Source organism: Anguilla rostrata, chromosome 7 (assembly GCF_018555375.3).
Source record: "Anguilla rostrata isolate EN2019 chromosome 7, ASM1855537v3, whole genome shotgun sequence".
Lineage (NCBI taxonomy): Eukaryota > Metazoa > Chordata > Actinopteri > Anguilliformes > Anguillidae > Anguilla > Anguilla rostrata.
The window spans coordinates 37,163,939-37,189,106 of record NC_057939.1 but is presented as its reverse complement, the minus strand read 5'-3'; the positions used below and the strand labels follow the sequence as shown (position 1 = coordinate 37,189,106).

At 39.3% G+C, this 25,168-nt stretch overlaps 1 protein-coding gene across 3 annotated transcripts; it reads right to left on the bottom strand.

Annotated features, from left to right (window-relative positions):
- Positions 1-5,190: 5,190 nt before the first annotated feature.
- Positions 5,191-25,168, bottom strand: LOC135259624 (uncharacterized). 3 transcript variants are annotated; one of them, XM_064344190.1, is made up of 18 exons: positions 24,924-25,167; positions 23,788-23,837; positions 22,659-22,725; positions 20,616-20,836; positions 19,613-19,696; positions 18,431-18,499; positions 17,692-17,895; positions 17,234-17,389; positions 16,048-16,102; positions 14,094-14,184; positions 13,322-13,463; positions 12,607-12,711; positions 11,789-11,879; positions 11,426-11,552; positions 10,010-10,084; positions 9,702-9,804; positions 9,041-9,150; positions 5,191-8,380 (listed from the first exon to the last, which is right to left on the bottom strand). In XM_064344190.1, the coding sequence occupies exons 1-18, from the start codon at positions 24,964-24,966 to the stop codon at positions 8,215-8,217; spliced, it is 1,959 nt and encodes a 652-aa protein (XP_064200260.1). In that variant the 5' UTR covers positions 24,967-25,167; the 3' UTR covers positions 5,191-8,214. The 3 variants fall into 3 exon arrangements, 2 of the variants coding, with proteins under 2 accessions (XP_064200260.1, XP_064200262.1); XM_064344192.1 differs by having other exon boundaries at positions 17,692-17,793; positions 24,924-25,165; XR_010331343.1 differs by lacking the exon at positions 5,191-8,380 and having other exon boundaries at positions 9,977-10,084; positions 24,924-25,168.

Sequence of the window (25,168 nt, the reverse complement as noted above, 5' to 3'; positions counted from 1 at the left end):
CCCATAGGCATCACCAGGATCCAATGAGTTTGGAGGCAGTTGGTTGAACCTGAGCACATAAGATGCTTCTTTACACTTCATAATTCATTCTGCTGCTGGTACCAGCAGTTACATCAGCAATGAAGACAAGTAGGAGACAGTACCTGTGGCAGCCATTCAGTCACAGATGAGGAAGGGGGTGCTTTGGTCCTTGGGCGGTTCCTTTCGGCCTCCACACTTTGCTCTTGCCATCACTGATACAAGAGAACCTTGGTTTCATCTGTCCACAAGAATTTTTCCAGAACTCTGCAGGCTCTTGTATGTACTTCTTAGCAAACTGTAACTAAGAAGTACATACAAGTGCTTTGCATCTTGCAGTGTAGCCTCTGTAGTTCTGTTCATGAAGTCTTCTGAAGATAGTAGTCACTGACACTTCCATGACTGCCTGTAGAGTGTAGAGTGTCTGATCTGTCAGACAAGTGCTTGGAACGTTTTCTTCATTATGGTGAGAATTTTTTGGTCATCAACTGTAGAGGTCGTCCTTGGCCTACTAGGCCCAATTACTGGGCTCATCAGTGCTCTCTTTCTTCTTAAAGATGCTCTAAACAGTTGATTTTGGTAAGCCTAAGGTTTGCACTATGTCTCTTGATTGTTCTTTTTTCTGCCTCATAATGGCTACCTTGAATTTCATTGGCTCTTTTATACCTGCATTAAGGAAGCAATTGAACACACCTGACTAATCAGTACCACCTATGAAGCCACTTGTCCCAAATATTAGGGGGCCCTGAAATGGGGGAGACTGTTTAGAAAGTGCTGTAATTTACATGGTGCCACTAAAATGTATAAATACTGAGTGTTTTGTAAATATTTCCTGCTCATTTTATGGCCTTCAGAGTTTTGCCCACATAATCAATGTCTGAAACTATTTATGCTTACGCAATTATGATTATTATTGTCATCATCATCATAATCATCATCTGATTGGCATATGCTAATTTATCCTGAGAAAATGAGAAATTGACACTGTGATTGAAATTGGCTCATTTGACACTGTGAAGTTACACAGTACTTCGTACAATGGTACAGCAGCAGAGTTAAACTTTTAAAGATTTTAACTAGCAACTCTCAGGTTACTGGTACAAATATAATTATGTTATAGTGTCTCCCTTATTCTGGGAACTTGAGTTTAAGTATGACTTACAAAGTGAGTAAGTTCATAGTTAGGTAGCAAGCAAATAAATACATACGTAAAACTTTTCAACCCAAGGTTCCTCAGAAAAAAATTAGAAAAACAGAAATAAGCTAGAATAGAATACAATTGAAAATAATACAGAACAGAACACTTTGCCCCATTTCTTTGTTCTGTCTATTCCCCAGTGCACAGATGTTATGTTATTGCCATCTGTATCCAGTAACCTGCCTCTGATTCCCTGATGCCAATAAATAAATAAAGCTCCCACAATCCTTTGCTGAAGATTTGATTTTTATCTACAGATTTCTTCATTCCCCCCACCTCCTCCTTTCTCCATTTTGTCAATAGAAGCTGGTACAGAGAACTCGTATGCTATTTTGACACGTGCATGGCTTTTCTCACAGTCGAATGCACATGCAAAGATATCCAAGCCTGTTGCCAATCAGCTAAATGTGGATGTGCGTGTGTGAGAACAGCAAATCTCATTCCGCCAGATGCGGACATGGTCACACTCGAGTGCACACGCTACGAACATCTGTCCCCCCATTGTGATACACAGAAATGGGGAGACTGTACAGAAAGGCTGCAATTCCTACACGGATCATACAATATGGATGTAAATACAGTCAAATTAAAGCTGAGAGTCTGCAATTTATCCTCATATTTATTGTTTTATTTCAAATCCAATGTGCTGGAGTCAAACCAACAAAAAATGGTATCATTGTACCAATATTTTTTGCATTTTACTGTATGTGTGCATGTGCATGTGTGTGTTAGGGAAAGAGTAAGAGCTCACCAGTGCTGTATTTTGTCAACAAGGTCATACTGGAGCAGAGTATCCAGGCTCGTCATGAAAACAGACCTCAGTTCCCATCAAGAAGACTCAGGGGAGTTGGTTTATGGGAAACGCTTGTGAGGAAACACTGGCGAACCCAGCACACGTTGCCCACCGGAGAGACTCAGACAGCTGCATGACAGAAGTGCACTCCTCGAGCCTGCGGGGCTTCCCACAACTTTTATCAACAAAGGCCCCTTTTTTCTGGTGTGTGGGTTACTATGGTCCTGGAGGGCTTGGCAGTAATTGAGTCGGGTCAAGTCGGTTAGTGCCCCTGGTCTAAATCAAGGCACAAATCCCCCCACAATTCAGATGCTGCTTCTCATAAAATGAAGTGCCTTTGAGAATCTCTGTATTGTTCATGGTCCGAAACATTAAATAGTTTTGGAGAAACTTGCAGTTCATCCGCCATGTCCTAAACTTATTCCATGCCTCATCCCATTGGAATACTTGACTGACACACTGTCATATTGGTCTGTGTCCCTGACCTGTGCTAGGCTGCAGACATTACCCCACTATAACCTCCAGTGTATCGTTTCACAGGCTGTAGTCCACATGACCCTACATTGAATGGATAGCAACCTTTTTAAAGTGACAGTCCCTATGTGCAGTGTGGAACTGAGAGGAACTAAGTGAGGTTTCTAACCAAAAACTTCACTGGCTGGATTTTATTGCCTTACCTCGTACCTCTGATCAGATTTTTATAACGATCTCCAAAATGAATAATTCACTGTGCTCTTTAATCTGCTGCAGCAGAAAGACTCAGAAATGAGTAGTGCGATGTAAAATTGGATTTTTGAGGTTGAGTAACCAGGGAGCAGCAGAGGCGTGAACACAGAGCCAATACTAGAATACTCAGTGATCAGTTTAACATACCACAATACCATTTCTGGTCATTTATTTCATAGTCCATCAGTTTTTTATACATTTTTATTTTGGGGAGCTTTGCATTTTAGTTTTCAGAGCGCAAGAGGGTTATCAGTTGAACTTCTGGTGCTACAGGCAGCTATCCTTTCCCCACATGTAACCAAAGTGTCCATTATCAAGGAAAACACTTTGTATTTTTCCAGAAATTTCGAAATCTTTAGGAGAGTGATACTGGGGAACTTGGGTTTGTTTCTGGTGATTTTCAGTCATTCGAATCAGAGCCCTTGATTACTCCACACAGTATGTTTATCAAAGCTGAAAGAATGAGCTTACAGAAGGCAGTCAGTGTTTTTCATACAATACAAACCTCAGAATTTTCATATTTTATCCACCTCAAATGTTCCACAAAATAATTTTGAGACACCAAACGGCACCATACCAGGGTATACATTTCATTACACAAAGCATAAACTGACATACACTACATGGCACCTGACATCCTACATCTCATCCAAAAGTATGGGCATTAATATGGAGTGGGTCCAGCCTTTGCTGTTGTAACAACCTCCACTCTTCTGGGAAGGCTTTCTTGCTGCAGGTTCACAGTTGGCTTTCCAAATGACCCCAAAGGTGTTGGATGCGGTTGAGGACAGGGCTCTGTCCAGGCAAGTCAAGTTCTTCCACACCGTTCTTGACAAAACCATTTCTATATTTCTGTGTGCCCGGGGGGATTGTCATTCTGAAACAACAAAGGGCCTTCCCAAAACTGTTGGGAATGTACAGAATCTTCTAGAATGTGACTGTATGCTGTAGCATTAAGACTTGTCTTCAATGGAACTAAGGGGCTCAGCCCAAATCATGAAAAACAGCCTCAGAGCAAAGGGTGTCCAGATACTTTCACTCATATAGTGAATAAACTACAATAGCTATGCACGCTGAATCAGCTAGATGTCTTCATAGCTTTTTTTGCTGAGCCTGTCTGGGTCTTAATCATTTGTACAGGCACATTACGTCAGAGCGCAATCCCAATCTAAACACACACAACAAATTAACCATAATTGTAACCTCACCTGACTACAGTGAGATGTATATAGTGGAGGTGGACATGTCATCGTGGCCTTAGAGATGCCTGCCCCATGGAAAGGCTCTGTTCACTTATGGCTTATTTTTATTTTCACAAACTTGGATGCCTCGAATCAAGTCATCACACTGTCCAGTGTTTGCACAGGAATTTATCAGGAAAATGCTTGCATTAGAACTTTATTCCTTCTTATTGTTTGTGTTTTCAGTCCAGCACCCATGATAAGGTGGCCAAGAGACAAGTCACCAGAATATGTCCTAAAACAGATGCGCTAGAGGTGACCACATTCCACTGAATGGCAATTTAAACAGCAATGATTATATTTGGAAGTTTGGTGTGTGTATATTGTCCCTGCATCCATGTGGGTCTCCTCTGGGGACTCTGGCTTCCTCCAACAAAGACAATAATTGGACAGTCCAAGTTTCCCATAGGTATGAGTGCGTGAGTGTGTGCATGCCCTGCAATGAACTGGCGATCTGTCCAGAGTGCATTCCTGCCTAGCCTAATATATCCTGGGATAGGGCTCCAGCAATCCCCCCCTCCCCTCTCCCCCCATAATACCATTGTGCAACTACACTATTTCAAATGTATGATTTCATGCATGCAATCAAGGCCATTGTAATCTGTGAGGCAATACAATGATACAGAAATATCAATATGAGGTTGAAACACAAGTCATTCATGTCATACAGTAACACTCAACAGCAAGACAAAGAAGACACTGACTGGCACTGAATGGGTATTTACAGTATCAATACGCAACAGCGACACAACAGTAATGCTCCACCTAAAAATCAAACCAGTTACTATCTATCTAGATGCCTAGTTCCTTCACCAAGTATCCGGCCAGCCTGAAATGATCATTTTGTTAATATCTGCAACTCAAACCAAAACAAAGTTATTACATGAGCTATAAAACTTTAGATTACAGCTTTGAGTCAAACTGAATAATGATGAAAATGAGATGGTCTAGAATGTGTGGAGTTGAAGGTTCTGAAATGATAAACTGGGACAACAGTGCCATCTGTTGGAGAACTGAAACAAAATGGTCCATTCTCATTACTTTTCAAACATTCATACAAGTCAATAACCCTTTGAATATTTCAGTGTGTGTGAATGATCAATATAAAACCCATCCCAATGCTGATGGGAGAACTCCAAAACCAAAAATTGTAAAATGATTAAAAAATGATTAAATTAGATTAATAATTATAACCATAGAGAAGTATAACAAAGTCATTCAGAAGCTTTTCTTTTATTATGCAATTTATTGGCAAGAAAGAACACTTTTTGGTATGGGAACATACTTTAGGCTCACTGATATACCATAAATAAAATACAACAGGAAGTCTCTGGAACTGGCTAAAGGAAAGATTCTGTTTCTTTGAATAACATTATCAATTATCCAAAGATGATAACTCATCACCATCCCAGGCACAACTTGTTATACCTGAAACACTATTTCATGTCCTTACCAAAAGGCTTAGTTGCACTTTCATTGCCTGTAAATGCAGCTCACGACAGGCTGATATTTGCACGTGAACAATAAACACAAAATTTGCAGTTAGACCTACAGTATTCCTAGGTATATTTTTCTCTACACACAGTGCAAGCTTAACAACCTATATTAAAACTACATATTTTGGCTTCTACATATCCTCATATGGTGAGCATATTTCAGTACCGGCACCATCCCCTAAACCCTGTTCCTGGAAATCCACTATCCTGAAGGTTTTCACTTCGACGCTAATTTGGCACACCTAACTCAACTAATTAGCAGCTCAAGATCTCTAGCTGATGAATGAGGTGCGCTTTCTTAGGGTTGCAGTGAAAACCTATAGGACCACTGATCTCCAGGGGCAAGACTGGTTACCACTGCACTAAAGTGTTTTCCATTTGCTGGTCTAGGGAGTCTCAGCCAAATGAAGGGGAACAAAATTGACCAAGGTTCCACATTGCTGAAACCATAGGGTATTTTATATTCAAGTCTTCCTTTATGTGCAGTGGACATTTTTAAAGATCCTACCATTTTAATATTTTCAATTACTTTAGATTTTGTAGAGAAATGGATTTAATGTGGCTACTGAAATCAAAACTATATGAAAAGAAATGCATATAAATTTCAAGTTGACTACAAGTAGTAAACTCCCTCTAAATTTGGCCAGCATCAATTGAACGCCAATCACTTTAAAACAATAATGGCAGCCCACAAGTATGCCAAGGTTTGAATATCCAAGATTCCCAAGGAGCTAAGGTGTGTCCGTTAACTAAAGTTGGCTACCCACTCCCCCCCAGTCAAAAAATATTTGTCCCCACAATAAAACTTTACATGGCTGGTTCAAATCCGTTACTGATGACAGGAGATCTCCGACCTTGCCCAGGAGGTTAATGAAGCCTTCAAATCACCAGCGATTTCTCCCCATAAAATGTGTGAATGTTACGTAATGCGTAAAAATGTGTACGCTATGCCCAATAGCTTGTTTATAAGGCTAGCAAATGTGCATGCACAATTTCTTAGTGAGGAACAGCTAGGCATATGCCTTCATGCCAACTCGTTGGCAGCATTTCACTGGGGGTTGTGTAGCATGCTAGCAAACTAGTGAATAACTCCAGTTACCTTTTCTGCTAAATGGAAAATGATTATAATAGAAAGTTACATTCATTAGTGTGCACATGCATTTTTGTGCTAAGCAGCGCATATTTCCTTTTCATATTTAAAAGCATGCCAATATAATGTTAGTTTGTAGTCCTAAAACCCAGAAGTGAGTTAGCCTTTTTGACCTATGGGCTACCCTGGCAGATTTCCAATGCTATTTTCCCATATGGTTTATTTATACAGAAAATAACGTCTGTAGTTAACATAAGCCAAAGGGAGTTTTGCGGTTTTTCCTCTACGAAATTAATTACATTTCAAATCTGCCGAGGAAATCCATGATGGAAGAAACTTCCAGGCTGGCCAACAAAAAGATGCCATATCTGTTTTAACATTGTTGGCACTCTGCCCCAGAATTCTGGCTTGCTTGGGTTTGCATGAACAAAAATTGAGGTCCATTGTATCAGGGTGAGCTGCAGCAGATATCTAGAAAACTTGCCAAATCTCAGTGAAAGTATCTGGATAGATAGATAGTATTCCGGGTAAGTGGAAACATACCTACCATTTCATTTTTTTTTTGTAAAACTACTAATTTACTAAGGTAAAGCAATTTGGCATTTTTCATGAAAATGTTTTTTAAAAAGCTAAAAGGTACCATAAACTGCTCTAATTTCACACTAGTTTTTTTAAAATAGGGACACTTCTTAAATAATTTCCCTTCAAATCCTTGAACTAACCTTAAAGCTTATTTGTTTTTCTTGCACTGGCATTCTTATGCTCAGAAGGTGAGGTGACTATGCTGAGTTTTGAAAATGAATTCAAAGTTATGGCATCCAGCAACTGAAACAACACGCATAGATTTCAATACTCTGTTCATAAAACACCATGCCTATGTAAAGCATTTCTGTGGTAGGATAAACTTAATACTTATTGCTTATATGCTTATTCAACCAAAATACTATTAAATCAAATAAGTAAAATCCTACTCCAAAGGAGACTGTTGCTTTATCTGCTTGCGGTCTGTGTAACCATGGATTAATTTTGTAATGCAACATTACAACTACTGGAATTTCTGCATTCAGAGGTGTTGGCAGGACACAGCACTTAAAAATAATACACCACAGGAACTATAATGAAAGAATGGGCCAGAAAGCTGGAGGTCTCTGTGGAAGAAATCAAATCCGGACCATGCCAGTGCTCACTGGCCGACTGCATCGCCCAGGATGTTGGGGATTTCCGACGGTTAGGGGTCTGCGTTCATCGCTACTTAGTGACTTAGTGCACGCTAAAGCCGCAAACGCAAGGTCTTCATCCGACTTCTCCCTGTGCGAGCTTAGCTGTGACCTATGGTGTGAAAAGAAGCAGCTGGCCACAAGTTTTTCAGAGAACTGTGGTAGTCTACAGCCCAAACTGGCAGTAGGGTTCACGCAAGAATATGTCTGGGGCTGCAGACCATTGGCCAAATTGTGGCGGGAACTGGACATGCTCAGTCCCACGTTGGCCACCAAATTTATCTTAAAAAAAAAAACAAAGCCGGACTTTAAATACCAGACATTCTTCCAGTAGCCGTCTGACCCATCCTTTCATTTCTGCGGTCCTTGGTACAGGGGAACCATGATCTATCGGAGCCAGGAGGAGGCCCCAGTGCGCAGGTGAATACGGAGTGGTTATTCAGAATCTCCTGTGGTGGGATGGGGTGGGGAAAGACAGGGGGCTGAAGTTTGACCCTTCCTCTTGTCGATGCCCTTATGCTCCGGGACATGCCTGTAGATGCAGTTCTTTTTAACGCACCCGTTGTTCCTCCAGAAGAAACACTCCCCTGTTGACTTTTGTCTGTGGACAAACAGAAGGACGAATGAGTGAAAACCAAAACAGAAAGATGACCACATTTATGAGGAAGGCACCCATTTATGCCTACACACTGTCTTTAACGATTGCACAAAATATTCAGAAATTACACAAGCATGCACTGCTGGCAGTTGGACCTTGCAAGCATTTCTCACAATGAAAGTGAGCCAATGCAAAAAAAAAAAAAAATCAAATACAAGCACAGTTATGAGAAAAACACATGCGCAATACAAAAATGCTGCAATATTATAATAGTAACAACAATAATAAATTACATTTATATAGCACATTTCCAGACCCCAAGGTCACTTAAAAATGTAATAAAAAATAAAAATACAGGAGTAATTTCTTCCTCCAGGACAAGGTTAAATCGCCGGGCTGACACTCGTTAAATGTTCCTTCCACCCCCCACCCCCTTTTTTACTGCAAATCTTTTTCCTTATATTCTTAATAAACTGGTATTAGTTTTTTATGAAACTTGTTGTGTGTCTCCACTATGCTGAGGCTGTGACTGACAGGCCGCAACATAAAGGAGGCAGTGGAGGGATTTGAACCCTAGTGTCCTAAGAGAGCAGTGAAAGAACCCCTCCTGGAGGCAGTCCGAGCCCAGTGCATCCTGGGTGTCTGCGTGCGGCTGCTACTCACGCGGTCTTGGGCGGCTCGGCGGCCTGGTGGGCGGACCGCGACATTCCCAGGTGCGTGTGCAGGCGGTCGGGGTAGCGCACTATGAGACTGGCCCCCTCCACCTCCATTCCCTACAGGAAAAGTCCAGAAAACGGCTTGATTTCCTAAAACCTTCAGCATGCGCAAAACCTTCTAGCACACGCAAAACCAGTAATGTGTCCAATGATTGGTCATGGTATTCGTTTTGAACCAATCACTGGTTTTTCTATTAGTTTCGTATGTGCTAAAATGTTTTGCACATACTAAGGGTCTTAGTAAATCAGGTCCATAGAGCAGCCAGATTTGGTTTTAGAGTTTTATTTGACTATTCTATTCTGACAGATTTATTTCTCATAATGATAAATGAGTGTTTTGCTTTCTTTGTCTTCTGGATGTATTTTCCATTTCCACAAACAGACTTAGCTACAGCACTTCTGGTTTCTCTTACACAATCTAATTTAGCCTTGCTCAAGATCAGAATTTAGTTTTAAGTCAGTCTGAGCTCACAAACTGACTGGAAACAAATTCTACATAAGCAGCTGGTCAAAATGCCTATCTGAACAAGCATTCTATTCATTCCCGTTAGTTATATGACTGAAATAAAACAGAGATGAGCTTCAAATCACGCACACTACACACTTACATGTATGTCAGTGATGGCCTTCTGGCAATACTCGTCCCTGGTGTAGTTGATAAAGGCACATCGTCTGGCCCGCAACACTTTAAAACTGTATATTTCTCCAGCACTGTATGGAGAGGAGCAAGACAGGACAGGAGAGACCATATATTATCACTTCATACTAACTTGTATTAAAATGACTTTTCATGATATCCAAATATATATGAAATAAGATGGAAAAACACTAGTCTATTAGACTTCTCTATACACACCACCCAACACCAGACTGCTATACCAACCAATGCTTAAGAGGATGTGCTGGGGCCACTCACGCGCTGAATATGTTGCGAATCATCTTCTCCGAAATAGTAGGAGCCAGATTTCCCACCCAGACAGGGTACAGCACTCTGTCGGTGTAAAATCATAGTTCACATTCAGTGGAAGGCTGCTGGATATTTATCTATTTATTTTTTAGTTTTTGGTTAGAAATAGGTTAACAAAAAGCTATTTACAAACAATACAGAGTACTAAACAATACAGAGAACCATTTTAAAATGTTAAAAATAATAACGCTACTTAAGCATACACGTATCAGCAGTAAAATTTAAAAAAGATTTGCATGTTCTTTACATAAATGGGGACAGACCTTTGAACCAACTGGCATTAACTACTAGGGGTGTATCTGTTCTCCAAATCCAAGGTTCAGTTCAAAACTTGATTTTTGAGCCACCATTTGGCTTTTATATTATTTTATTTTAAAAAAGAAAAAAAAACAGTAACACTTGTTTCTTCACTAATGTTAGCAAAGCATGCCTAAGTGGGCACATGGATATGAGTTAAACAAAATCAGCCCGTGGTCTATATAGTGGGCACTGTATGTAACTGAGCAGTAATCTCAGTAGTATACAGTAAACAGGCTTACCATTTATGATTTGAGCACAAAATCTGAAATCATATAAATCATTGGCTAATCATCTGGGACTTTGAACATACAAAGCAGAATTTGTTCTCCTTTCTGACGTTCGGTAAGGGGGTTCTGTGTCCAAACTTTTTTGTAACTTTCCGAAACTGACATTCCAAAGTACAAGCCCACTTTCTGCAGCAATTGGGCATTGTGCACTAGGTAGGGTTTCAGGAGGTCAGAAAATTCTCAAATTTTGTTTACGTATTTTGAAATGTTGTTTGGCAACCCTTTTAGTTTTAGATAGCTAGTTAGCAAGTTAGTTAGCACGTTGTATAAGAAGAAAGAGCAGTTTACAGTTTGCCAATATATGATCGTTGCCACTGGAGATTATCACATTTAATGGTCAGTTGCAACGACCGGACAATTTGCCTCCATCACCTTCAACTAACCTTACCTTACTCATTTACCTAACCTTAAAATAAATAAAATGGAAGACCACACATTTGTTGAGAGTTTGATAAAGACAATGACAATGTTTCCGTATGCTGCCAACCAACTAAACAGGCCTGAAGAAGAAGCTGAACTACACCGCTAACATGAACACCTTCAAAGAAAAAATGTGACTGTGTTTGTCAATTTGTATGACTCTTCACATGGTGATTCTAAAGCGACATAAGTCACTGAATTCTTCAATAAAATCGCATCCCTCACTATGATGGACATTTTCTCACCCCACCTTCGAAAAAAGGTATTTTGGAAAAGTAACACTGCCCGACATAGTCGTAACAACACGTCCTACAAACCAGATTGTATAAAGCATGTGGAAGCCTTTAGTGTCACTCACAGTTGTGGTTCAGTTTTTGGGGGGCTGGACTTCATGAGGGTGCTGGGTTTGGGTGGGTCCTTCTTCTCCATAGCTGCTGACTGGCTGGCACTAACAGCAAGGAGACTGTGACCGAGGAGCTTCATATCTATAAGGACAAAAGAGTCTGGGTTAGAAATGGATGTCAAGTTTGGCTTTAACAAGAGATGCATAGAGACGCAGTTCTGCTCAGCAAAAGAACTGGGAGAAGGATCTGCCAACAGTGATTCTGGGACTGACTAATTAAACTACCAATGAATTACCATTAAAAACAACATTACAATTTATCAATAAATTCAAAAGTAGTCAATGAAGAAAAGATGCACATCTAGGCCCAAATCTTACCCGGAATATTAGACAGAGCTTCCAGGGCTTTCTCCACTGTCCCATGGATTATTAACGCATTTGAGCTTTGTTCTCTGGTAAGTCCCAGGTCCTGCAACAAGAGGAGTAAGTAGTTCCAACTAAGTCATAGATGGAACCTGATGGGTAAGAGTGTGCAACTAATTATGCAATAAGTGTGTGTTAGTTGATTGTAGTGTGTTTTGTTACAGCAGTGTGTTGATGCTTAATTATTAAGTTGAGAATGATCTGATCGTGAACAACGTTAATGAGAAAAACGTGTCGTATGCTTAATTATCATTCCAAGCTGTTTTATCTAAGGGCACACACAAGCAATGACCACTGGCATAACCTCCTTATCAAAAGGTCACATGACCCATATTAAACTTATAAAGGAATGTTTTACTGAATGTTCTGTGAGTGCGGTGCCGGTGCTCCCACTTGCACACAAAATAAAACCGCTTGCACGATTGAATTGGGTGCACAGACTCATCTGACCGGCTGAGGTCATCTGAGACCCAACAGCCCTAATATACATGCTCTGAACACAGGATCATTTTCACGACAGAATGGAAAAAGATTTTACCAAGCAAACATTTGCCCAAGCTCAAGTCACTGAACAGCACAGTCTAGACAAAAAAAACTGAGAAGAGCTACATTAAGGTGTACCCCATTGGGCAATGCAAATTACGAACATGATGCACAGATAAGAACAATAAAATACTACACAAAAGAGGCAAAGTCTAAAGGTAATGAGATAAAATACAAATGAGCTAAAAGCAGTGGAATTGCAGCAGGAGAAGACTCTAAGACTCACGTACCATGAGCTGTATGATCTGCACCGCCATCAGCTCCTGGGCAGCATCTATGCAGGTACTGTCAACTTTTAACAACTCTCTAAATGCTGTGGCAGCCTCACGGTATCTCTGAAAAATTGGACAGGGAATAAGAACACCAGAGAGAGTGAGAGAGAGCCAGAGAGAGGGAGGGAAGGTGTAGTATAAGGGGTAAGGAGTTGGTCTTGTAACCAAAGATATAATTGGATACAATGTAAATGCTATGTAAAAAATTGTGCAAGTTGCTCTGGATAAGAGCGTCTGCTAAATGCATGTAATGTAAGGCACTCATTTACTACCTCATTGCTTCACAATATTCATTGACAACACCAGCTCCAGTTAAACCATTGCTACCAGTGTCAACTATCAGTATATGACAGTAATACATTCTATCTTCCCTGCCATGTTGGAAGGTTGCAACATTTAGATACATAAATATTGGAAACTGAAGGCATACCCAAGATTCAATATCCAAATAACTGAACCCTGCTTTTACTGATTCTTCCAGGTAATAATTCATAATATGGCAGTATTCTTTGACAAGGAGTGAATATTGGTGTTTGTTGGAATATTCTTTATTAATTAAGGAAAAACAAATAAATAACAAACTATGGAATACTTGGCTGAACACTTCGAATGACCTAGCATTTTGAGGGCAGCAGCATGGCTCCAATGTTAGAGCGATACAGTGCAGGGTTACCTTCAAGCCAGCCAGCGCCCTCCCTTTCCTGTATAGGCCTTTGATCCAGTTAGGGCACATGGAGAGCGAAATCTCAGCATCTGTTAATGACTTATCATACATCTGCATCTTTTCATAACAGAAGGAACGATTTCCAAACAGCCTGAGAAAGAAAGAGAGAGAGAGAGAGAGAGATGCTATTGAAATTTCTAATTATCTGTACAGCAGTGTTCTACTAACACTTGAGTACAAGACATTTTCTACTGAAAATCCAGCTTTTACAATGTAAATTTATGACAGGGATTGGGAAAACAGAAACAGACAGCTGACACTGAATTTTAAATAGTTATACACAGACTTTCATTCTATGGAATAATTAGGGCTACACAAAAAGCTTTCACCTTTTCATAGACTGCTGGATATTGATCACAGTGGTAACTTTTGGTCTTGCAGTCATTTCATAAATGCATCTGCCAGTGTGTTTAAACATCCATTAAAATGCATTCTATTGTGCACAAGACAACACAAAAAACATACTTTTGTTTAATTTTCTGTTTAACGCTCATTTTCTGCAAATCTTATCTTTGAATACCATTGGTCAACATCACGAATAAGAAATATCTGTCTAGGACCAATTATTTGTGCATTTCTGAATAGAGCATATGGGTTTGAATGCAACCCAAATGTATAAAGGTTTTATGGGGTATCTGATGCAAGCTATGCAAAGATGTACACAAGAACCCAACATCCAGGGTGCAGCCATATCCCAATAACAGCAAAGGTGGTTTCCTACCGAAATTCTTTAGGGTTGCACTTGATTGCGTCCGTAAAATACCGCACGGCCAGTTCAAAACATCCAGTGCTTGCCAACTTATTACCGATAACTGTGAAGAGAAATATCAATATCAAAGAGGTAAAGACATAAAGAAAAGACTTCACTTTGTGACTAATGGTTCCTCACAACTAACTTCGCAAATAGTTACACTTCTAGACCTCCCAGAGGAAAATGGCACATTCTTCTTTTTGGCTTAAAAGGCTATCATGGCAGGACATTTAGTGCATATCCTAAAAACTGAAAATAACAGGTAGCACATACTTCAGAAATGACAATTGTTTATACACATGAATGACAAGAATTTAGTTAGACTTTAGAATCCTCCATAAATATTTAAACATTACCAGACATTGTTAGACAAATTCTTCACTACATAGTATCTCCTTCCCAATTTGAAGTTCTGGCTCCCCAAGCCAGAAGCCACTTTTGGTTCTGTGGCGTATTGTATTTTAAATGCTCCTCATCAGACACTGTGTTGCAATGGCATATGGAGATTTAGTCTGCTTTTTTTTCGTATTCATAAATTAATTACGGTACCGCCATTTTCCCCAGAGAAACTGAAAACTTCAGGAGACACATACACCCAACTGTATTGTACATAACAGTACTGGCACAAATTATGGAAACACTTCATATATAAATAATTTGACAATTAATGCAATATTTTGCAACAATATCTCTTTTTACATAATAAATGTAAGATCAACATAAAACAAAAATGAATTAATAATGAGCATTCAAGTTAAACAAATTATAATCCTTACACCTTCCAATATCAGTGGCCACGTAAACGCAGGATGATTCTGCATTTTTATTCAGATTAAAAAACCGAAATGCAGGGGGAAAAATGCACTGTATTCTATAAACACAGATATTCCAAGGTCTTTTTATATTTTTTTATTATAACGGGAGACAACCCAGACCTAAAGCTGAAAACTGCTGCTTCTTCCGATGCCTGACATCGTGTTTTTTTATTGATCATAAATACATACACAGTCATCGCTAGCATTGTGAGAGTGCTTAATTTGATTCTAAAGTAGAAAATGCTTAATTTGAATGAAAAGTAGAAAATGAGATGTCACTATATGTAGCTTGCTCATCAGGATTACATTCAAACAGATATTGCTCCTAAGGTTTTTAAAATTTTACTTGGCCTGTGTGGCAAAAAAAAATTTTTGATCAGAATGCAACAACATTATTTGTAGGTTATTCCATCCGACTCCAGTTACAGGTGTCATAATAAAATGATGAATGACATACATTTATCGCATTATTATTGTGAGTTATGCAAGTAAGCTCGCAATACTCATGAGCCCCATTACAAACAGACAACGTTTTGATCCCTTGGTATCTTGGTCAGGGTCAGGATGTGCGGTTTTTAAAATTATTGTTATGATTTTGAATTGGCATATTATGGTAAAAATAAATATTTTTATCAGAACAAGTGAATTAGTGTAAAAAACAGATTTTTAAATTTCCTGTGTTTCAAAAAAGCAGCATTCCATTGGCTAACACAACCACTGTATGTATAAGCTCATAGCTACATAACTAAGCAGGCTAATGTATCTTACTGTTAGAAATCTTATAATCAGCTTGAACATTAATTTATTTGTCCAGGATTTGTCTACATAAAATAAGATTCATGCAAAAAAACCTCTTTTTTTTTTTTGCTTATATACTTCATTTAAAATTACTGAGTCACATAATGTAGTTACCACTCATGGTCAAGAAGACCAATTCATACACCTTTTCAGAGAGAAATGGCTCAGAAAAACAACAGAAGAAAGGGCACAGGTAAGTTTTAGGAGTACTAAACTTATTTAAGCAGCGTTTCCATAATCAGCACTAGTACTGCATTAGTACTGCTATCACATGGGGAAGGATGTTATTACAAGCAGGAATGAACACTCACCAGCCAGCTCAATGCTCTTCAGAATAGCATCCTCAACCTTACGCACAGCACCATTCTGTGAAAAGATTCAACAAAGAGTTCTGTTCCAGTGCAAGTCTTACTATTGTCCTGTCCAGAGGCTATGGACAGGATACCAGTATATTTTAGGAGACAAAGACTTCTCTTGCCAAATGATGACCAGGTGCATTACACCACTTTGTCTATGATTCTGAATTATGGTATTAGCGTTGTTTATTTCCAGGAAAATACAGTGCCATTAGACTGGAGGTATTCCCAGACCAGGATAGGGTGCTGGGATACTAATTAGATAGTACAAGGAAAAATTTTGAGCCTAGGTAGGCTGAAAGGCCCATTCTCACATACTCAGTTACTGTTTCTGCCGTTTATGCACTAACGGTGTGCTTTAATGTACACAATTCTGTACTAACTCAGTACATTGTCTGCGAACTGACTCAATCTGGACCAGACCTGGGTCAAATACGTATTTGTTTTGGATTCAAATACTTTTCTGCGCTCTATTGATCTTGCCTGGTGTAATAGAGCCTGACAATATGACCAGAAGGTGGGGTTTGCCATTTTTGAGAGTACTTCATTGGTTCCAGTACACCAGACAAGATCAGTAAAGCGTAGAAAAGTATTTGAATCCAAAACAAATACCTATTTGACCCAGGTCTGATCTGGACATAAGTCTTGTTCTCAGATGTCCACAATTGGATCCTGGAGAAGGGTCACGGAATGCCTGTTTTTGCATTTCATTGTCATTCATTGATTAACTACAGCAGTTATTAAATGAACCTGAGTCTAAACTAGTTACTGATTTTTAAGGGGAAAACTAATCTGCAAACGCAGCAGCTCTCCAGGATCAACATTGGCCATATTTACGGTCTAGAACATCGATACCCAAATCTGGACCTCAAATCTGAATCCGGTCCTGGTTTTCTTTCCCCCCAGTTAATTAACTAAACAATTAGTGCTACTGATTGGCCAGACTGTATTCACACCTGACTCCCCGGTAAAGGGAGGGTGGAGAATCAGCAGGTCTCGGACCCCAAGGGTTGTGATTTGAGTACCAGGGGTCTAGAAATTCATCAATCCCATTTGGGTGGAAATACCATCTGTGGTCACAATGGCTCCAACCACTGTTCATCATGCCTTGCTGCCCAATCGGTAGTTCAGATTTCCTCACCTGCAGCTGGTCCTCCTGTGCCACTTTGGGCTTCTCCTTTGACTGATCCACAGTAGATTTCTTCTTCTCTTTTTTCTCCGGTTTACTTCTGAGCTCTAGTTTACGTTTTGCAATGAAGGCAGCTTTGGAAACAAAGCAGCTGGTCATGTCCAGCTCCTATAGGAAAACAATGAAATCCACTCATATTGAGTGATGATAATGCTAACAGAATGGCAGGACCTAACAGTCAACTGAAAGCATTCCAAAAAGCCCCATTTCTGTACATGTAACTGTAATTTAGCACATGCTATATACTTTAGTGAAACTTCTAATGAATTTTCCTGAACAAGAGCTGAGAGACATTAGAACTTGAAATCTAGAGAAGGTGCATAGCTGGTGTTCAGTGAGTTCATACACACTTGTGTTCAGCAAAACACTTTAGTCAGAATTCATTTCCTTGCGGTCTTGGTGGCACGTGCCTCTGGTTGGCTAGGAATGCTCTCCGCTTCGCTCTCCTCTTCCTCACTGGGGTCCTTACTGTTGTCCTGATTCTCTATGGGCGGGGCTTCACTCTTCTGTAACTGGGGACATGAATCCACAGGCCGATTAATATCCTGCTTATTAAATTTAAGATTTACACCATCCACAGGCTTCATACTGGAATCCTCCACTTTAGGATCCTCCTGCACAAACATAGTGCAGTGATATATAAATATTTTTTAAAAATACAAAAAAATAAAATACACCACACAAGATATATAATATTTTGCAGTTTGGCTAAAACTGCTTGAACGGCCGGATTATGCCTTTAGAGCTTTAGCTTGCAATAAATATGTAATCAATTGTAAAACTTGGGGGCTGAAATTAATTGCACATTCACATATGTTGCACTTATTAACTATGAAGTTATACAATTAAGTTATATAATGAATAAATTATAGGTTAGACACTTCTAAACCTAAGGAGAACATAGCCACCTAAATGTGCATTGCACTACACGTCCAATGGCCCCTTCATAATGCCTGAAAAAAGGTCAACTAAGTAACATAAAAAGCTTAAAATAACTTTAACTGAATATGGCTCATAGCAAGCAGAAACTGCAAGTCAAAATTCAGCTGGACTTATTTCAGTTTGCATTCTTACATGCATAGTTGTAGTACTGACTTGAAAAACAATGTTCCTAAACTGCCTGAATAACATTTATGGTCATACACTTACCTTTACATCTTTATTTTTAATGACATTTTCTTTTTTACATTTTTCTTGTCGCTTTCTTTCTTTCTGTTTCTGTAGGTCAAAGAACACATGACAGAAGAGGGTGTTTAAACAGTTACTTGTGTTCTGGATGAGGCCAAGTTCTAAGATTCACAACAAAGGTTTCACTATCGTGTTTAGATGTTGGGCCAATCCCAAATGCATATTTGGAGGAGGTCTCAAAAGGCCTGGACTAAAAAAAAGTTTACTTTGCTCTACAATTTTAAGGGTTTCACAGAGACTGCATTCGCACAGGGCCCCGAATTTCGTGCTACACCCCTGTGCTCAATGTCTGCTGGAATAGGCTCCAGGCTCTACACAACCCCGTTGACATGATTAAAACAAATGAATAAGTAACATAACATAAACAAGGATTTGTGCTTTTTTTGTGCTCATCTTATGCTAATGTAAGGTTTGGCGTTTAGTTTAAACGAATCACAGAATTGGAGCTCAGTCTAGTTTAAAACTAATGAAAATATTGGTGCCCAGTTTAGCTTAAAGTTAAAGAAACAACTGCTTATACATGAGCTTGTTAGGACAACAATTCAGTTATAATTACCATCAAATAGTACTCTATAAGCCCACTGACATCACATCAGGAAATTTATCAAAATCTCCTGAGGGCTCAAAGAGTTAAAGTACATTTTAAAGCAGATACTTCTTAATTCTTAATTTGTTAAAAATTGGGGTTTTAAAAATTCTTTTATTGGAATCGTTTTAAGCAAAGTAATCATACAAGAAAACCTAAACTCTAGCATAACTTCTTCCCACTGTTGCTGTTACAGTAACACAAGATGGCTCAACTAATTTTGAGGTTGCTCATCATGAATATACTGACACCATAGAAATACTGTAATTTCCACAAACACTGATTAATGAAAATATAAACTAGAAGTCTGGATGTATTCACACGATTTTTGAGGCGTAGGTTTTTTTGAGTGTTTTTTATTTATTTTTTATTTTAATTAAAAGCCAGTGTTCTAGAACGCCATTGCTTTCAATGACTAGTACTGATTGTTACATCAACATTAGAATGTTCAGTTGAGAACATTTTAATCATCTATTGGTGATTTCACACATTAGGTTAAAATATTTTAAGGTATGGGGCCCACATACAGAGGCGGCTCCTCCATTCATGTAGCTCACCATTTTTTTAAGCCTTTTCTTCTCAGCCTTTTCTTTATTTCGTTCTTCTTCTTCTAATAGTTCCTGGGCATTCCTCTCAGCTTCCTGGATAAACAGGAGAATGTGTTTGTATTCTCACGTCACTGCCTGAGGAACCTTCACGCTTCATACAGGAAATAGATGGCAATAGGCAAGGAGCACAGTGAATAACCTGCATTCTAGTTGCATAGGCCTGGGCCTGCATAGGTTTAAATTAAAATTCCGATGAGACAGGTCGATGGAAACGGAGCCAAACGTAGACTGAAGCAAGCTGCTATCCCCGACAGCAGAATGGCATGAGCAACTCCAGGCGCATGGCTACTGCATAGATTTTTGAAGAATTCAGTGAAGCTGCAAATTATAACTCAGCTACATTTGCCTTCTTTATGAGAAATTGCAGTCAAGTTATGGACCTTATTCACTGCACCTTAGAAAGGTCATATCACTGGATATCTTGTCAAGGTTTTATCAATGTAAGCTTCCTTCAGAGGAGCCCCATTTCTATGTTGTTTAGACCTTGAGCCAAATAAAATGGGATGGGATATTTAAAAGTGGATATTTAAAACAAAAATGAATTCTAGTTACATGAACCAACCAGTCATATTTTTCTCTTTCACGAGCCGTGGTAAGTTGGTGTGTTGATCTTTTTTTTTAGCACTAAATTCAATGTGTGAAAACCACAATGGCTACAAATAAGCAGTTTAAAGATAGCATAGATCAGTGGTGTCAAACTCGTTGCCATGGAGGGCTGTGTGTATGCAGGTTTTCATTCCAACCAATTAATGCTGCCTTAATTGAGTCCAATTACTCATTCAGCCATATGCGTTTAACTGCATTGAAGCACAGAATATAAGAAAATTTTTATTTAGACAATGATTATATAATTTAACTAATTATATAATCAAGATCTGAGGCTGGAATGAAAACCTGCATACACACGGCCCTCCATGGCAACAAGTTTGACACCACTGGCATAGATGCTTACCTCAGCTGTAGGCCTAATTATTCTAAATCCTGGTGAGTAAGGCACATACGGAAGGTGGGGTGGACAAGGCAGGTGAGGGCTCCTGGTTTTCACCAAGGTCTGGTCAAGAAAATTCCGAGAGAATCCACAATATGCTTTCCTTTCACTCGGGTCTTCATAATCGATGACATCGTCAATATAGTCATCATCATCGATGTAGTATTCATTGGGAAAATCTAAATCTGTAAGGAAATTTGGGGGGAGTTGGCTTCAATGTAGTTTCAAATAAGGCCCAAAACACATGCTTTAAATGCTGAAGGTGAACTTGATTCTTTTCCAGTCTTATAAGCATTTAGGGTAGGGAGACAGAGTATTTTCCCACAATCGTATATACCTGAGGACTGGATCTATGCAAACAAAATTTGGGTTTTTGAATTGATTTGGGTATTTCAAAATGTTTTGCAATGTTTCCAGTTCCCCAAGCCAAAAGCTCTCACAAGCTGAATCTTGCACCCGTTAATTCTGCCAAAGGCTCGTTCAGCCTTAGGGCCACATCTTGCACCATTTCATCAAAAAATGTGACATGATGTTGCGAACAACAGGGACGGAGAAGTTTCCAGAAACACTCAAACGAGCCACGTTATGATTAGCATCACACTAACATCTTAAAAAAACATTTCATAATCCTAGATATGACCGTACCAAGAAGTACATTTTTTATTTAATTACAAATCTCAACGCTTGGATTTTAGTTTTTTGCTTGAATATTCTGTATTGTAGCCCAACATCTGCAGGTTGCACATTAGGGTTTACTTTTTTTTCTCACACCTTTCAGTGTCCACGTTCCTTATAAAAATAATGAAATAGATTTATTCTCGCATTGAATTGATCCTTATTTTTCTACAGTTACAGTATTCAGTTTACTTCTTGTGTAACTTGTGTTGGAAAACTAAACACGATACAATATTTTCGCCATATTGCGCAGCCCTACTTCTCACACATTCGGTCAGGAAGTAAATCACACTTGCATACCAGCTGTGCGTGGGGTCAGCCTCCTTCAGCCATGTGCTCAAAATAGCTTGTAAGTATGAAAAAAAGACGCTCATGCCGACTGGGTGGGTGAACATACTGGCCGTTTCTGATCACACTCAACCCTTGTGCATACGCCAACATAGTTATCACAGTTTACTGTAGAAGTGGCTGGGTGGGGGGAGGAGGCAGGGAGTTATACCAGCTGTCGCCTAAAATCATCTGCTGCCACAGGCTGACTAAGACTAATACCATGCCAGAATCTGCTTACTTGATTACTATTGAGTATACAAGTTGTATACAAGTTCTATACAATTTTACATTCTCAACAGTAGGCAAGTAAGCCATTTTGGACACGGCCCTAGTCTTGCCACAGAGGACATGTACCCCGAGACCAAATTCCACGTAGTGGCTCTCTCTTTGTCTAACAACTAAGAATGCTTAAACCTACAACCTGCATCAAGCCCATGATGAATGCTATTTTTATTCAGAATACCCCTTGAGCTACAACTTGTACAAACCCAGATCCTTAACTACTACCCTGCCATGTTACCTTCAAAGAGATATGAGGGGCAATAAGAGGAAAGAAGACTCCTACAAAATGAGCTGAAAGCTGCCATCTCAAAGGACAAGCAAAAAAACACTAGGTTCTGCATGAGTAGGCAAAAACAACTTATTTTCTTTCCAGTTCTGAAATATTTCCTGTCACCTTATTAGTACATTTTGTTTTGGGAAAAGGGTATAAAGCTGGTGCTTGAATAATGCTGTACTGACCTGCTTTGCTTTTACCCTGTATGTGACATACTGTAAAGGAGACCATTTTGCTTTCTTAATAAATTGTTATTGATCTAAACTTTGGAACTACTAGGCCTACATCTTACTTAACAAAGGATGAAATTCCTACAGCAACTTATCATGCACAATGCTACAGCGACACTAGTGAAACAAATTATTAAAATTAATTAAAGGCAGCTTGTATTGCACAGCAACCGATTTAAATCAATGCATTAGGAATAGTTTTTAAAGAACACTTACCAAAAAATCCACTTTGCAAAGGATTAAATCCAGTAGCTTGTGCCTTTAATATATCCATCATCTTCTCCTACAGGAACAGAAGAATTTTTAAAATTTGAACAAGCCAGGCACTGACATCAAAGATATTTCACATTTTTGAATGTTAATGATGCAGGAGAAAGAATGCAACCCAAATACATTGAATAAATGTGTCAACTATGCATCACCCACAGTTAGAGTAAAATCCAGGACTTCAGAATGTACACAGTTCTGCTTGGGTGTGTTATTAAACTACACTATTATTTAGTCCACATTCAGCCTGGACACCTTAATGCTCAATTCCGATTTGCTGCTCAGATTCAATTCTTTTGGACTGACTATTGACATTCATTTTGAAAATGACCCAACAGTACTACTAATGCAAATTACACCTGAAACAAATTACATCATTCCACTGCAATGTAATGACTAAAATGGACCAATGTGATCCAGTGGCTGGCTGATTTAAAGGGCTTTCTATTATTCACTTTGCCACATTCAAAAGGTACAAGGTGACAGCTGCTGGGTGGCCGATTTTAAGGCACCACTCTGTGGTGCATGGGTGATCCTCATGGTCACAGATCAGATTAGGACCGTGCCAATGCCAACTGGGGTGGGTAGCTCCATAGGGAGATGCGCAATTGGAGATTGTGTCCTCCAGGGTACAGATGGGTTCAGTTGGTCAGGGGTCATAGTTTCCTCACTCTCTATTGACCTGTGATGGTCAACCACATGCTGAAGCCGTATACAAGATGTATTCCACTGACTAAACTCTACGCAAGCTTGGCAGTGGGCTGCAATGTGAACCGAAGCAGGCTGGTGACACCATGTGTTTCAAAGGAGAAGCTTGAAGCAAGAACATGGTTGGTTAACACTGATTAAAACCAGAAAATCTTCCCTTTTAACTCCCCTTTTAAAGTTGAAATAATTGAAAGGCTCCAAAAAAGGTTCATTAACATTTAAACATTGGGGAAATACTAATCACTTAAAGGGTTTGTAGTCCCTTTTTTGGGTGAACACGGTACATGGAAAAACCACAAAATGACACATCTACAGACCATGCCCCTACACATTCAAGCAGCAGACAACGGAAGGACGAGCAAAGACTCACATAGGCCTGCATGATATGTGGGTCGTATACTTCTGCAGTATCATCCAGACCTGGTAGAGACAGAGAAATTTATAAAGGCTTAGGATTGTCACCTGCTAGGGTCAACTCACCACTATAAAAAACTGGGGGCAGCAGGAACTCTAAGCATAAGCATCAATCTGCCAGACATGCTCAGCACCTCTCATTGCTTAAATTGGTGGTAGCTGTCTTTAAACAACAGTGATAAGAGGGTGAACTGGACAACGATTAGAGACTTTAAAAAAGAAGCAGCATGAAAGATGTATCTAGGCCGTCAATGTAGACATTTAAAAAGTTAAATAGCCTATGCCAACTTATATAGGCTACAGCAGTTAGGCTCCATTTAACCTGTGACTATACAAGCAAGCTATGCAAGTTTATTATCATTTTTTTTTATAAATCACATTTGTGGTTGGTTCTCTTTTACAACCATGGTATTGGATCACTAAAATTTCTACAAAGACAGCCGTATCATCACTGGTTCCAGAACGCCATGGGGTATAGCCTACAGGATTTGGTTGTTATTTAGCACTTAGCCTACATCATACAAATTTAACTCTTGTTCAACAGGTTTTACTTTCTGAAAAGTGACTTCACTTTTCATTATTGAGCTGGTACTTATTTCCTCGAGTGCAGCGATCTGAGGTTGCATGCATAACAGAAAAAGGTTGCAACCAAAAATCAGATTGAACATAATTTTTGAATAATAATCGGGTAATATACACATACAGAACATCTGCAATCTACACAGTCAGTTGTGTAGATTAACAGCAATTATGCTAGTTAGCTGGCGGCATTTCTAAAACCACTGATACCAGTATTTAGCGAGCTGCACAAATTAATGGTAGACTGCAGTTTAACGAAGGCTGTTAGTTGCTACACTGGACTGCAAGAAGCCATAACCATTCTGGAGTACCGTTCTTCCAGATAAACCGGATGTCATTTCAATAATAAGATCTTAATCAAGGGCTTAGCTGTAGAAAAACCCACAGAATGGCTAGTGAAACCAAAAAGTGGTGTGGCGTTCAGTTTTCAAAAGCCCATCACACAAAAAGCCAAAATGCAGCAGAGCTAACGTTAGAAAACTGACTCGCAGAAAGGATAGCTTGTGTTCTTACCCGGTACAAAATCTTTACTGACAATGCCTTTTTGCTGAGACATTTCGCCTTTTGGTAAAATGCAATAGATATATTTTAAGAACTGAAAGTATAAACTATTTACCCATTAAAAATTTTAACCATAACTACACTAAGTTATAGTATTTTGAAGAAAATAACAGTAACTTCATGCTGCTCCTTTGCGTTCGCTGTGCTTTGCACACACGAGCGCCTGCGCGCAGTTCTTTCTGGTGATTTACTGGCCG

Coding starts and splice junctions, on each gene's coding strand:
- LOC135259624 (XM_064344190.1), bottom strand. CDS start 24,966: ATGTCTCAGCAAAAAGGCATTGTCAGTAAAGATTTTGTACCGG. Junction 19,697..20,615: donor TAATTAGGCCTACAGCTGAG/GTAAGCATCTAT, acceptor CTGTTTATCCAG/GAAGCTGAGAGGAATGCCCA. Junction 13,464..14,093: donor TGCAACCCTAAAGAATTTCG/GTAGGAAACCAC, acceptor TTTCTTTCTCAG/GCTGTTTGGAAATCGTTCCT.